The sequence below is a fragment of the Polypterus senegalus genome, chromosome 7 (assembly GCF_016835505.1).
Source record: "Polypterus senegalus isolate Bchr_013 chromosome 7, ASM1683550v1, whole genome shotgun sequence".
NCBI classification, from domain to species: domain Eukaryota; kingdom Metazoa; phylum Chordata; class Cladistia; order Polypteriformes; family Polypteridae; genus Polypterus; species Polypterus senegalus.
Window position 1 is genome coordinate 112070372 of NC_053160.1, and position 16845 is coordinate 112087216.

At 36.1% G+C, this 16845-nt stretch overlaps 1 protein-coding gene across 1 annotated transcript; it reads right to left on the reverse strand.

The window, feature by feature from the left end:
- Positions 1–1182: 1182 nt before the first annotated feature.
- LOC120532179 lies at positions 1183–2388 on the reverse strand. The gene is made up of 2 exons (XM_039758050.1): positions 2326–2388; positions 1183–1993 (listed from the first exon to the last, which is right to left on the reverse strand). Exons 1-2 carry the CDS (start codon positions 2337–2339, stop codon positions 1240–1242), a joined length of 768 nt encoding a protein of 255 aa, XP_039613984.1. The 5' UTR covers positions 2340–2388; the 3' UTR covers positions 1183–1239.
- Between the last annotated feature and the right edge of the window lie 14457 nt (positions 2389–16845).

Consider the following 16845-nt stretch of genomic DNA (forward strand, 5'->3'; position numbering starts at 1 on the left):
ATTTCATTAAGTCAATAGATCCTGAGGAACTGTCCAAATTTTTGCATTTTGTCACAGGTTCACCTTTACAGCCTGCTGAAATCAATATTACATTCAATCGGTTATGCGGTAGCTTGCGCGACCCATTGCACATACTTGCAGTAACACTTTGGAAATTCCAGTTGGCTATACATCAGTTCAAGAATTTAAAAGAGAATTTAAAATTATACTTAATTCTGAGTATGCATTTGGAATGACCATATTATGAAATTGCAAAACAAAAATAACACTTGAAATGTCTTTGAATGAAACTTTAGATATCTTTTTACTGAGTAACTGAAATTCAGGTTGACACAATAGATAATATGTCTTTTTGAGTGAGAGCTAATTCATTTGGGTATAGCTGATATTTTCATGCAAATTTCATATATTCAGTACATACTTTTTTCAGAAGTTTAATTTTCCTTTAAGGTTTATCCAGAGCTCGTATATTTGTTTACAGATACTTACAGGTGTAACATTATAATCTGCATTTAAACAAATGCTTCAAAATTAAAACTGAACAAATAATAGCACCAACTACAACAGTATTATGCTAAAAATGTACTTTTTGATAGCATCCAAAAGGTGGCACATAAATGTTTTCTCAGTTTATATTTGGAAACCTGTTTACTTTCACCATTTAAATGTTTCTGATATTGTAATTTAAAATACTCGCTGTTAATGATAATATGTGAATGTATATTGTTTTCAGTACAAGTTGTTGATTTAAAATAAGTTGTTAAATTAATTCAAATGTGGTGTAGTTTATGTATAAACAAATTGTACATCTGTGTTTATTCAACTTCATTAAAAAAATATCATTTTCTTCATATGTTTTGAGTTGGTGGATTATGTGTCACATGTCAAGGCAATTTGGTATAATTGTGAAGGAAACAGTAAAAAGAGAGAGTTTATTTTTCTTTTAAAAATTATTAAAACAAAATGTTTGGCATTTGTTAAATGAATAACACTGTAAAATAAATGTACAACTTAATGCTTAATCATGTCTTTTTATTGTCAAAGTTTACAGAATTCAGTTCTGCACACAACAATCATTACCATACATAACTGTTAAGACCATTTTACAAAAAAGTAAAAATGAATTTAGGTTGGTTATAGCAAGCTATTTACCATGTAGTATGCATTACTGTTGATGCTGGACCTTGCCAATGTACTCATGAACAATTTTTTAATACTACATGCAAAATGGAGTGGACATTATGTTTGGGTATCTGTTAATAAGTCATTGGCCTTTTGAACACAACATGCATATTTATCTTTTAAATTTGTTTCAAGCTGAATAGCATCTTGTAGTATCTGTAGATTCTGGACAGACATTTCAAGTGGGTTGAATGTCTCCTGAGGCTCCATATATGCATCATCTGAAAATGATACACCTATTCTTTGTAAATTTTCTATTAAACTTTCTCTAAACTGTTGTGTATTCATGTCAGATAGACTTGTTTGGTGAGATGTAGTGGACAAGCTATCGAACCATATTTGTTCCGGTGTTCTGTTATGTTCAGTTCTAATTCTATGCTTATTCCAGCCTTCTCTGAACATTTCCAATCTTTGATTAATTGTTGAGTAGTAAACATATTGTAGACACCCTTTGTGTAAACTATTGCCTTCTTCAAGTATACCATTATCTTCCATTTCATAAAATTCTTTGTAGATGGGGAAGAGAACCTGTTGAAATACATCTCTCCACAGCCTTTCAATTCTCTGGTTATGGACAGAAAGTCCAGTTATATGGCTGCCACGGTGTAATCCTCTGATGGCATTCATAAGCAGTGCTACCTGAACATTTTCTGTGCCTTGGTCAGACCTCACTCTTAATGGTAATCCATACTGTAGAGCACCCCTGCAGAAAGTCTGTAGCACCGTGGATGAAGAATTGTTTGTAGCACAACTTAAATAAGGTATTAGACGGGAGAAGCCATCGATAGCACCATGTACAACAAAGCCCCACCTATCCATCAAAAGAAAAAATGTTAAGCACATGTGCAGTTTAGTGAAAAAAATTTAATTATAGATTAGGTTCCAGAAGGAAAACACAAATAATGCACATGTTTATGCATACAGATATGGAAACTGTTTTCTGGATAATGAAAATGTTTAGAATTACACATAATTACCTATTCTATTTTCTATTACTTGAAAAAATAATATCACTTATTTTATGCAAAACATATAGCTGTATAAACAAAGAAGTGTCACATATTAATTTGGTCTACTTAAGACAATAATGAAGCTGAAAGTGATATTCATTAAATTAAGAAATAAATCCTACAAGTCTTTTACCTTATAAGCTTCATGTGACTGTCAATGTGCCATATACTGTTAGGTGAGACGGCATGGTATGACCTTCTTTGAACAGTTTGTGACCATCTCTGAGCAGTGCCAATTGGGTCAAGTCTAGCCAATGTGCGTCAAGTCTGTCCCTTTGTACATGTATTCCCCTTGCCCTTAGCATTCCTGACATCATCTGTTAAAAACATAATTTGAACATTTTAAATTAACTGATAATTTTAAAACATTAAAGCTGATTGTACAGGGTTTGTAATTATAGGTAACTATCTTGTAAGAAAATTAAATCTTTGTTTTGTGATCATTACAGCTACATAAACTTGTAAGGTCTTGGCAAGGAACATATTTTATTTTAAAAAGATTGTTGATAAGTGATATATTCAATAAGAATTAATGAAATGGAAGGGAGTGTGACATGGTGGTACAGTGGTAGTGCTGCTTTGTTCACATCCCAGTCCTCTCCGTGTAAAGTTTGAATGTTCTCCCTGTGGCCATCTGGATTTCCTCCCACAGTCAAAAGATGTGCAGGTTAGTGTAAATGGTGATGTTAAATCGGCCTCAGATATGTATGTGTATGTGTATGATCACCCTGTGATGGACTGATGGCCCATCCATGGATTGTTCCTGCCTTGCACCTGATGCTTACTGGAATAGGCTCCAGTTACCCTGTGACCCTTAGGATGAAGTGGATTTACAAAATGAATAGATGGATTGGGATGGACAGCATTGTGTCACAGCAGTTGTTGGTGCTATGACATTATGTGAAATACTGCAAAACTTAGAATATAGTTCACAATTATTCTTGAAAGCTGACTGATTTGTTGTGAGAAAAGATTTTTTTCAATTTCATATATGATATTCTATGTCAAGAGACACAACAAATGATTTAAGGTCAGTCAGTCAGTCAGTCATTCCCAATCTTACTTAATCCAAGCTGGCCCTGACAGCTGTGGGCATTAACAACCCGAGACAAGGAGCCAGTCTATCACAGGGCTGTTACTTAAGATGATAAAAAAGAGCTGTTTAGTACTTCTACATATCTTAAATAAAACTATGTCCCCTAGTTTTTTAACTGCTTTAACATATTAGATTTTTATGTGTTTTTTTTTTTTTCATTTCTACTGGGTAGTGTAGAAATAAATAATAGTGTTGTTTCACAGCTTAACAATTACTTATGTTTTGTGAACTTGCTCACTGTCTGTGGATTTTGCAAATTCCATCTCTGTCTATATAGGTTTTCTTCCATATCCAAGTAGATATACAGGTTAGGATAAAAATACACTCTAAATTGATGAGTGTGAACACAAGCAGAATTTGTGATTAACATGTCCTCCAGAATGGGGTAGAGGTTCTTGCCTTGCTGACAATGCTACAAGGGAATTCTTTGGTCCTAGATTATTCTAAATTGGAGTAAGAAGGTCAGAAAGTGAATGAATGGGCAAAAAAGTAATACTCAATAAGTGAATGAACGATGGATTGATCATAATACATTTTAATTGAAAGTTATTTTTGTTTTAAAAAATTTGTGTGCCCTTTGCTTTCCTGTGTAAATCCACTCATAGCTATATGCAGAGTTTATTGCATTGATTTTGAAAAGATCAAAAGTACACTTTTTTTTTACTGTTCTATTCATACTGTATATTATTACCATTATCATTATGTTAAATTGTTATAGAAGTTTTGTGTGGATATCAATTCTGCATTTAAAGTTCCTTTTCTTCCACTTTACATAGTGTCATTTTCTAACCTGCTCAATCCAGACCTGGGTCACAGGGGGGCAAGCAATTGGCACAAGGCAGGAACAAACCCTGGACTGGGTGCCAGTCCATCTCAGGGCGACCCATAAACACACATCAGGGCTAATTTAGTGTTGCCAGTTCACCAAACCTGCATGTCTTTGGGCAGTGGGAGAGAGAACTGGAGCCACAACCAGATGAAATCCATGCAGACATAGGGAGAACATGCAAACTGCATGTGGTAGAACTGACTTTAAAAATTGTATGTTTTATATGCTGTACTGAAGCATCTTGCAGAAATATTTACCAACAGATATTTTAATATTTTGTGTTCCAATTTAATAATATATTTTTGTTTCACATCAGAGTGTAACCATGGAGTGCATAAAATACAAAACAAATTAGTATACCTCAGAACCGGCATTTGGACAACTTGCTTGTAGTCTTTTGCATTCTTCATCCAGTTCATTATCTGTTATACTGCTGAATTTCTGTCTTGGTGACAGACCCTCAGTTTTCAGGCGTTTATAAATATAAGATGCAGAACATCCTATGTGTTCTGCAATTCTTTTCCCAGTGTATCCTTGTGAAATTAAAAGCTTCAGTTGTTCTTTTGAGATTTCAACTTTTGGCATACCAAACTGACCTATTATGAAACAATTTAAAAGAATAATAATAAAACATCCTACTTTATGTCAATTAACAATAAATGTGTACTAACATTATTTATGAACAATTTACTAAAACAGTCTAATTTCAAAGAATAAGAATTCATTTTGAAAATGTTAAATGGTTATGCAGCAATACCAGCATTTACTAATAATTTATATACCAGGGAAAAAGTTAATTTTCATTATGTATAAAACCAGGTTGAAAATACTTTTCTGCTGCTGTGTTTGTGTTTATTAGTTATTTGTGTCATGATGTGTTAACTTCAGCTATAATAAACATTTTTTAGTGTTTACTGATGGATTGTGTATGAATGACTTAAGATGGACTAAACAAGAAAGCTTGACATATACATTAAATTACTGGATAAAAGAAAACTGCAAAAAGAAAAATGAATATAAAAATTATAAGGAAATATTTGGTGTAAATCTAATAACAAATCCTAACAGGTTTAAATTCCAAACTTCTCACTGTATCTTCCTGTTCAAGTCAGCACTGCAGTACAACATACCATTGTGAAGGCTGCTTAATGAAATTCAGGTTAGGTGAGGCTGGGACTGATTCCAGAAGAGTTGGGCACAAGAAACTGCTGCATGCATGGACACACACACACTGACTCTAACAGAAGGAGAATTTGGGACAGCCAGTCTAGCTAAGTGCATGCTTTTGGATTTCTGGGAGTGGAACTGAAGAGAACGAGCAACATGAAAACATGGACATCGTCCAGGAGTATGATTGGAATTCTGGATGCTAGATCTGTTAGGCAGATGCACAAACTTCTATTCTCTCCTGTCACCACACTGTCCTCCAATATCGTAATATTCTGCATAAGTGAAGCGCTTTGAAATACTGTATTCATTGAAAATAAATGTATGAAATTAAGATTAATTTAAACTGATGACATAGTGTTGTTGAACAAGCCCGTTGGACTTGGGCTTAAGGATGATAACAAGTTGAGGTGCTTTTACAGTGGAGTAGCATGTTGTCCCCACATTTCTTTTTTTTCCCTAGAACTGTGGTTCCTTTCAATGTCATGAACATGGTATTAAGTCACCTGGTCAGTCTTAACTGGTAGAGTTGTCATACAGCAGGGTTTGAATGAGAACCAAAACTGCATGCTGTTCCATTCATATTTTGTGCCCAGTACTGCTGAACAAAAATTGAAAGACAGGACAATTGAAAAAAGTGGCATATTCTAGTTAAATAGCCAGAAATTCAGTGTGCGCAATAATTACAATGAGTATGTGTTGTAATAAAAATTAATTTACTCCTAACTGCAGAACGAATTAAAAACGGTTACACAAAAGATGCAGCTCTCTGAAATATTGCAGATAAACAGTGATATATGTGAGAGTTCCTGTAGGTATTCTTGCATTCTGCCACTTGCAAGAGATGCTGATGCAAAAAAAATGGATCATTTTATTATGGCCTTTGCAGTGTGGGTGCACAGTAGGTGATTCCATCATGTGATCAGTTATGCCTCATTCAGAATTCTCCTACACTCGCCTGGTGCTGTCGAGACAGGCTAGAACTCTCACAACTATAAAATTGGTCTAAGAATATTCTCTAAATGTATTTATTTACATATGTATTTAATGCAACTTATTATAAGAAAACAACTAGGAAATCATAGTCCATATATCTCAGTCAATTAACCATAGGCGTTAAAATACTATTTAAGTTTAATTCATTGCTGTGGTGGAGAAAAATCTCTGTTAGAAATTGTTGAGCATCTTTTAAGCATTTTTGCTTTTACGATATTTTAAGAAGTGTAGCAAAGTGTCGTGAATGTATTTATTTAAAGTGACAACACTTTCAAAATCGCACAGGTTAAATTGCTGTTTTATTGTTGGTATCGAAATAAAAAAAAATAAAATGTAACACCCCTTAAAGTTGAACTAATTGCATTTTTCTTCAATACATCCGACTCATTAATGCAGTTTATGAACATGATCTTTCCAGCATGGGGCTACTATTATAACGAAAACAGTATGGGTAACGGACAAGAAAGCGTCTGTGGATGGGGTGCGGCATGCAGTGCATATTCACATTTATTTTAGATTCCAGCTTAGATTAAACAATTACCTCAGGAGTCAAGTATCAAGAACTAACTGGCCCAACATAATGTAACATAGGAGTTTAATGAAACTACTGAATTTAGGAAGAATAACGCCACTGTAATATACTGCATTTTAAATCGTCTTCATTATGTTATTAATATGAAAATAACATTTTTAAAAATGTCACAAGACGCAGTGTTAAATTTAAGTCAACCCTAGGTGATTCAGTTCAAAAGAAAATACAATTGAATGCAGTTATATGTGCATATCGTTAAATGATTTATCAGAAAGAAAGTCTATGCGTGCATTATCCACAAGGAGAATTGTTTTAATAAATTATGATTAAAAAATTTCATCAATACGTTTTGACATTCCTTGTCAAAGTTCAGTTTCTCTAAACTATACCAATAAAGCAACATAAATATTATTCAACTGCACAAAACATGTTTGCCCTATTGATCAGTTTACTTTCTTATTTAACATTAATTTAAAATGGCATTCATACTTTTGCGATGCTTACCTTCTTTAATGCGCGTAGCAAGAAAGTTGTTGATAACTGGTGGAGAGTTTCTGGCATCATATCTTTCAATTCGTGGTATCAAATCCTCAAAACAGTCTCTCAATTGTACTCTAATATTTTCTGGTAATGCCGATGAAATTCTATCAAAGTTGTGTTTTGCATTTTGCAATAAATTCTTAGTATCAGAATCAATCACAGACCCTTCCAGAATATTTCTTTCTATTGCAGTGAACACAGTTCTAATAGTCCTAAGAACTTCAGAAGTCTCTGCCTGCGCCATGGGAATCTGAACAGGCAGTGAACCTTAACAGGAAGTTTTTGAAAATGTATTTGAGATATCTTGAAATGTGCAGGAAGTTATTTTAAGATATCTTGAAATGTATTTGAGATATCTTGAAATGTGCAGGAAGTCATTTTAAGATATCTGAAAATGCATTTCAGATATCTCAAAATGAATTTGGGATATCTTAAAATGAGAAGGAAGTTATTTTGAGATATCTCGAAATATAATTTAGATATCTTAAAAAGCATTTAAGATATCTTGAAATTCATTTTTTTTCAGATATCTGAAATACATTTTTAGATATCTAAAATTAATTTCATGATATCTTAAAATGGGTCTCTGCTCCATTTCAGATATCTAACAATGTATTTCAAGATATCTCAAATTGTATTTCAAGATATCTAAAATGCATTTTAAGATATCTTTAAAAGGACACTCAATTATTTCAAGATATCTCAATAGCATTTTAAGATATCTACAATACAATTTAAGATATCTCAAATACATTTCCAGATATCTTAAAACAGCTTCCTGTCCATTTTCAGATATCTCAAATACATTTCAAGATATCTTAAAATGACTTCCTGCACATTTCAAGATATCTCAAATACATTTTAAGATATCTTATAATAAACAAGTAGTCCCATTGAAATAATAGGCAATTTTACAGGAAATGATTTTGAGATATCTTGAAATGCATTTAAGATATCTTAAAATGCATGAAAGGTCAATTTAAGATATCTGAAAATTCATTTTAGATATCTTGAAATGCAGACACAATTATTTTGAGATATCTGAAACTGTATTTGAGATATCTTGAAATACATTTGAGATATCTCAAAATGTATTGCAGATATCTTAAAATGTAAAGGAAATTATTTTAAGATATCTCAAAGCGAGTTTCAGATATCTTAAAAAGTAAATTACATTTTAAGATATCCAAAATTCATTTTGAGATATCTCTAAATAAACTGTTCAATAAAATTAAAGGAACACTTGAAAAACACATTAGATCTCAATGGGAAAAATCATGCTGGATATCTATACTGATATGTGTTAGGAATGAAAGGATGCCATATCGTTTGATGGAAATGAAATATATCAACCTACAGAGGGTTGAATTCAAAGACACCCCAAAAATCAAACTGAAAAAATGATCTGGCAGGCTAGTCCAATTTGCTAAAATTTCATTGCAGCAGCTCAAAATCGTACTCAGTAGTTTTTATGGCCCCCACGTGCAAGTATACATGCCTGACAATGTCAGGGCATGCTCCTAATAAGGTGATGGATGGTGTCCTGGGGGATCTCCTCCCAGATCTGGACCAGAGCATCACTGCTCCTGGATAGTTTGAGGTGCAACCTGGCGGTGTTGGATGGACTGAAACATAATGTCCCAGAGGTGTTCTATTGGATTTAGGTCAGGAGAGCATGGGGGCCAGTCAATGGTATCAATTCCTTCATCCTCCAGGAACTGCCAGCATTGTCGTGCACCAGGGGGAGCCCAGGACCCACTGCACCAGTATAGGGTCTGACAATGGGTCCAAGGATTTAATCTCAATACCTAATGGCAGTCAAGGTGCCATTGTCTAGCATGCAGAGGTCAGTGCATCTCTCCATGTATATGCCTCCCCAAACCATCATTGACCCACCACCAAACCAATCATGCTGAATGATGTTACAGGCAGCATAACATTATCCACAGCTTCTCCAGACCCTTTCATGTCTGTCACATGTGATCAGGGTGAATCTGAGCTCATCTGTGAAAAGTACAGGGCGCCAGTGGAGGACCTGCCAATTCTGGTATTCTATGGCAAATGCCAATCGAGCTCCATGGTGCCGGGCAGTGAGCACAGGGTCCACTAGAGGACGTCGGGCCCTCAGGCCACCCTCATGAAGTCTGTTTCTGATTGTTTGGTCAGAAACTTTCACACCAGTGGCCTGCTGGAGGTTATTTTGTAGGGCTCTGGCAGTGCTCATCCTGTTCCTCCTTGCTCAAAGGAACAGATACCAGTCCTGCTGAAGGGTTAAGGACTTTATACGGCCCTGTCCAGCTCTCCTAGAATAACTGCCTGTCTCCTGGAATCACCTTCATGCCCTTGAGACTGTACTGGAAGACACAGCAAACCTTCTGGCAATGGCACATATTGATGTGCCATCCTGGAGAAGTTGGACTACCTGTGCAACCTCTGTATGGTCCAGGTATCGCCTCATGCTACCAGTAGTGACACTGACTGTAGCCAAATCCAAAAATAGTGAAAATATACTAAGAAAAGATGAGGAGGGAAAAATGTCAGTGGCCTACACCTGTTAAACCATTCCTGTTTTGGGGGTTGTCTCATTGTTGTCCTTGTAGTGCTAAAAAAAAGGAAACATTTTGAAAATAACGTAACATGATTGTCAATGTAATTGTTTTGTCACTGTTGTGAGTGATGAGTGTTGCTGTCATATATATATATATATATATATATATATATATATATATATATATATATATATATATATATATATCACACACACACATATATCTACATATATACACATACACACACACACACACATATATCTACATATATACACATACATACACACACACATACATACATACACACAAATGTATATATATATATATACACACACAGCTATTTCGTATCAGTGCAATACGCTGTTTGTTAAAACAGATGACACCCGCTCTTACGTGCAAGTCTCGTGGATATTATGAACTATCAGATTTGTTCAAGTTCTATTTAAATTTTAAATAGAAGGAATTTTTATTTAGTCGACAGAAATATCTTTGGTAGGAATGGTAAAAACAGACAGGAATATTATTCCTGAATAAATCAACTCAAACCTTAAACAACTTATAATATTTTGCTCTCCATAAAAATATATCCTGTCTAAATTATACAAGTTAGAAATAAAGTAAACGTTAAAAGAACAAACATTCAAATTTCTTTACTCTTATGTAATTTTATATAAAAAATAAACTTAGATTTTAAATATCCCAAAAGATTTTGCTCTCCATAAAAATATATCCTGTCAAAATTATACAAATTCAAATATGAACATGCTGCAAAACAAAACCTAGAAATATAAATAAAATATGTTCCTTTCAGCAATAACAAATCAAATCATTCAGTTGTCTTTGCTCATATGTCATTTTAGAGCTGGACGCCTGGCATCTTTTTTTGGCCACAGGTTTGTTTCTGTTTGGTGTGAGGTTCTGTGTTGTGGAGATTCTCAGGATGGATTGAAGGTGCTCATCAGTGAGGCGACTCCTGTGTGCTGTTTTGTTAGTCTATATCACTGAGAAGAGCTTCTCACACAGATATGTGCTACCAAACATGTACAAGGTTCGAGCCGCATGTAGACTGACTTTTTTTTGTTCTTCAAAGTCACCAAAGCGCCGTGCAAACTCAGTGCGCAGTGCGCTCAGTTTATCAGCAAAGTGCGTATTTGGGAACACCGTAGTGACGACTTGGTTTAACATTACTTGGCAACAGGGAAAGTGGGGCAAGGTGCACTTGGTGCATTTGTGTCTCCCATAAAAGCAGCTTCACTTGAAATCACTTTGTGATTGTGCACGGGTTAAAACGTCCGCTGAAGTGTCAGATTCTTATTTAATTATGCTGCTTTCAGTATCTTCTGCATTGCATTCAGGTTACCCTGATGTTTTGTCTCATAGTGTCGTCTTAGATTAAATTCTGTAATTACAGCCACATTAGCTCCACAAATGAGACACACGGGTTCAGTAAACATATACTCAGCCTCCCATCGGTTTTTAAAGGCTCTATTTTCAGAATCAACTTTTCTCTTCAGCATCGTGTGAGCTAGCTTCGCAATAACTTGCAGCATCATAAGGTAGACTTGATTAACGCGGTAAGTGTTCGGCAAGGCAGCTGAAGCGCTGCATTATGGGATCTGTAGTTTATTGTGTTACCAGCGCTTCATATACCCGGGCTTTAATAACAATAATACAGTATATAAAATGATCTCGGGCGGATATAATTACACACGGGCGGATGTGGCCCGCCCTTGAGTTTGACACATATGGACTAAATAGAACTTAAAAGATATATTTTTCAAATGTGATCGCGCAATTCAAATAGAGTTGAGCGCACTACAGCCTGCATGCTCAATAAGTCATCCTCCCCTCGCTCTTACTTTTTTACCGTTCATCTAATGAATACACCGAGTATGGCTTTACCAAAACAATCATTGATGGCGAATAAAGTATCCATTATTCGAGTATGTAGATCGGGATATATATATATATATATATACTAGCAAAATACCAGCCTTGGCGAGAAGTAGTGTGTTAAAGAAGCAATGAAAAGAAAAGGAAACATTTTGAAAATAACGTAACATGATTGTCAATGTTATTGTTTTGTCACTGTTGTGAGTGATGAGTGTTGTTGTCATATATATATATATATATATATATATATCTACATACATACATATCTACATATATACACACACAGCTATTTCGTATCAGTGCAATACGCTGTTTGTTAAAACGGATGACACCAGCTCTTACGTGCAAGTCTGCGTGGATATTATGAACTATCGTATTTGTTCAAGTTCTATTTAAATTTTAAATAGAAGGAATTTTTATTTAGTCGACAGAAATATCTTTGGTAGGAATGGTAAAACAGACAGGAATATTATTCCTGAATAAATCAACTCAAACCTTAAACAACTTATAATATTTTGCTCTCCATAAAAATATATCCTGTCTAAATTATACAAGTTAGAAATAAAGTAAACGTCAAAAGAACAAACATTCAAATTTCTTTACTCTTATGTAATTTTATATTTTGTAAAAAATAAACTTAGATTTTAAATATCCCAAAAGATTTTGCTCTCCATAAAAATATATCCTGTCAAAATTATACAAATTCAAATATGAACATGCTGCATAACAAAACCTAGAAATATAAATAAAATGTGTTCCTTTCAGCAATAACAAATCAAATCATTCAGTTGTCTTTGCTCTTATGTCATTTTAGAGCTGGACGCCTGGCATCTTTTTTTGGCAACAAGTTTGTTTCTGTTTGGTGTGAGGTTCTGTGTTGTGGAGATTCTCAGGATGGATTGCAGGTGCTCATCAGTGAGGCGACTCCTGTGTGCTGTTTTGTTAGTCTTTATCACTGAGAAGAGCTTCTCACACAGATATGTGCTACCAAACATGCACAAGGTTCGAGCCGCATGTAGACGGACTTTTTTTGTTCTTCAAAGTCACCAAAGCGCCGTGCAAACTCAGTGCGCTCAGTTTATCAGCAAAGTGCGTATTTGGGAACACCGTAGTGACGACTTGGTTTAACATTACTTGGTAATAGGGAAAGTGGGGCAAGTGGTTGTGTCTCCCATAAAAGCCTCAATTGAAATCACTTTGTGATTGTGCACGGGTAAAAACGTCCGCTGAAGTGTCAGATTCTTATTTAATTCTTCTGCTTTCTGTATCTTCTGCATTGCATTCAGGTCTTTCAGGTTACCCTGATGTTTTGTTTTATAGTGCCGTCTTAGATTAAATTCTGTAATTACAGCCACATTAGCTCCACAAATGAGACACACGGGTTCAGTAAACATATACTCAGCCTCCCATCGGTTTTTAAAGGCTCTATTTTCAGAATCAACTTTTCTCTTCAGCATCGTGTGAGCTAGCTTCGCAATAACTTGCAGCATCTTAAGGTAGACTTGATTAACGCGGTAACTGTTTGGCAAGGCAGCTGAAGCGCTGCATTATGGGATCTGTAGTTTATTGTGTTACCAGCGCTTCATATACCCGGGCTTTAATAACAATAATACAGTATATAAAATGATCTCGGGCGGATATAATTACGCCGGGCGGATGTGGCCCGTGGCCCTTGAGTTTGACACATATGGACTAAATAGAACTTGAAAAGATATATTTTTCAAATGTGATCGCGCAATTCAGATAGAGTTGGCGCACTACAGCCTGCATGCCTCAATAAGTCATCCTCCCTTGCCCTTACATTTTTACCGTTCATCTAATGAATACACTGAGTATGGCTTTACCAAAACAATCACTGATGGCGAATAAAGTATCCATTATTCGAGTATGTAGATCGGGTTATATATATATATACATATATATATACCTGCGTCGCAGCAGAGAAGTAGTGTGTTAAAAAGCTAGAAAAAGAAAAGGGAACATTTTAAAAATAACGTAACATGACTGTCAATATACAGTATTTGTTTTGTGAGTGTTGCTGTCATCAAGGATTTGATTATCATTATTTCTTTCAATCAGGTTCGTATTTGTAGGATGTGTTGTGTTCAAGTTACATTCCGTGTTTGTCAATCGTTGTAAAGATAAGAGGTTTCATTCATCGATTCGTTTCTTACTGCATCAATAAACAGCTTGTCTTCTTCTTTATCTGAGACCTGACACACTGCATGCACGGGTTTTTTTACACTGTCTTCCTTTAGCGGGACATTGACTTTTTCCAACGTGTGCTTTGTTTCCGCAGTAGTTGGATTTATGAATATGCTTGTATGTATGAGGCGCTTCATATTTTTGCTGCCTTTTCAATTGTGTAATTCGGTTTTGTTCAGCTCTTTGGAACTGTTGCCTTTTATCTGTGCACTGCGTCAGTTCACGTGAGCCACTCGGTGTACATGCATCGAAGGTTCCCAGCTGTGCTGGTGCCATCTCGTGCTATGTCCATGGCTGTATTTAATGTTACCTTAGTCCTGGCACTTAAAACTTTCTCTCGCAGTTTCAGCTGAGTTTGTGTCAAACACCACCCTGACCATCTCATCTTCCTCTCCATAAGCACAGTCCTTCACCCGTGAATATTTACCCGTGGCAGTTTGCTATTGGATTGCCGCTGACGGACGGCCTTATATGGGCAGGCACTAAATTACAAACGCCAGCGGTAGCCTGTCTATGAACTTAATTTAAAGTGTAGGTTTACATCGTGCTTTGTTTCAGTAGCAGAACTCATGAATATGGTTGTATATGTCACTTTCGCTTCGCTTCTTATTGTTTCGCTGCCTTCTCAATTATATAATGCATGTTTTCTTCAGTGCTTTTTTGAGGTCTTCCTGGTTTTCTATGTACTGCTTGATTACGTGGGAGGCGTGATGATGTCACACGAAACTCCGCCCCACGGCGTTGAAGCTCATCTCCATTACAGTAAATGGAGAAAACTGCTTCCAGTTATGACCATTACGCGTAGAATTTCGATATAAAACCTGCCCAACTTTTGTAAGGAAGCTGTAAGGAATGAACCTGCCAAATTTCAGCCTTCCACCCACACGGGAACTTGGAGAATTAGTGATGAGTGAGTGAGTGAGTGAGGGCTTTGCCTTTTATTAGTATAGATACACACACACACATCTATACTAATAAAAGGCAAAGCCCTCACTCACTCACTCACTCATCACTAATTCTCCAACTTCAAAAGTTGGACAGGTTTCATTTCGAAATTCTACGCCTAATGGTCATAATTGGAAGGTATTTTTCTCCATTATCTGTAATGGAGTTGAGCTGGAATGATTTGGGGGGGCGGAGTTTCATGTGACATCATCACGCCTCCCACGTAATCCGTGAACTGACTGTCAGCGCGTGCGTGAAAACCAGGAAGACCTCCAAAAGCGCTTAAGAAAACATGCATTATATAATTGAGAAGGCAGCAAACAATAAGAAGCGGCAGTGACATATACTACCATATACATGAGTGATACTACCTCGAAAAAAGCAAGGTGTAAACCTAAACTTTAAATTAAGTTCATAGACAGGCTACCGCTGGCGTTTCACATGCCCACAGGTAATGCGGGATACAAGTTTAATGAGAGGACGCAGGATATAAACGAGAGTTTTGATCACTTTGTAACTAAGTTAAAATTGTAGTTGAAGGGGTGTGCTAATGCAAATTCCGAGAGACTGTGTTTGTGGGGGATTGACAGTTAAGGCGGGTGGGGGAGTCACGTCATCATATCCCCTCCCTTTCATCTAATTTCGCTCTGAGCTGAGCTCGGTGGCTAACGCCGTCTTCCGAAGCAACTTTGTCAGACTGCCACCAAATACTCACAGAAAAATCCACAAGTTAATACACACGCTGTCTCTAGAGTTTCTACACACTGAATCCTCCAGGCACTACTTACAAAAGGTCACATTGACAATCGTGTTACGTTATTTTTAAAAACTTTCCTTTTCTTAGCACAAGCACAGCTGAGAAGCTTTGATGCATGTGCTCCATAACACGTTAAAAAATAATGCATTTAATCACACTTTGCATTACAAGCAGATTACATTGATCAGCGCATCCCAATTCATTTTACCCTCGCACCACCTTAGTTTGAGAAGAAGTATGAAAAAATATGAGGTTAACACAGAAAAACAGATCACCAATTCAAGCTTTATAAATAATCGATTAAGCCATCAATAATTGTTTTGGTAAAGCCATCCTCCTTCCATTTTATAATTTTTCCGCCACTAGCCATGATTAAATGAGCGGTAAAAAAGTAAGAGCAAAGCGAGGGTGACTTATTTAGGCAGGCATATATATGAAAGCAACACTCATGACAATGTCAATCATGGTACGTTATTATTAAAATGTTTCCTTTTCTTTTTCATTACTTCTTTAACACACTACTTCTCCGCTGCGTGGCGGTATTTTTATATATATATATATATATATATATATATATATCATATAATATATGAATGACCTCCAAAGATCGCTGAGACTTTTGATATCATGAACGAGTCTGCAAAAACTGTGGTCTCCTGCCCAGCAAAAGTCGAGCAGCCAGCGCGCGCATAGGTGTGCCGCCTTTGAGGCGCTGACTGCGCTTCTGCCTGAAGTCAAAGTAAGCACTTTTAATTTTTTTCATCCTCCCCCTGCGCTATAGCCCAGACAAGTGCAAACACGGGACCCCTTTTCTACACCACGGCAAATTAATATTAAGGCAATTCACACTTTCTTTTGCACGTGCCATCACAGCCGATTAATGGCAGGGACGTCTCACCAGTCTACACAAGACCCACCGCGACTGTCCCCAAAAGCCGATCATAACGTCAGCGAACACATCTCTCTATACTATATAAAAGAAAAAGGCAACTTTCCTTTCTTTACACCTTTTTTCCTTTGATCCCAAACCAAAGCCTTTCTCGCTTAACACTGCAGAGGACACAAAACAAATTTTCTTTAAATGCCGGTAAGGCACATTACCAGAGGCACAAATTTGAACGTTCACTTAGAAAATGTAATTTCT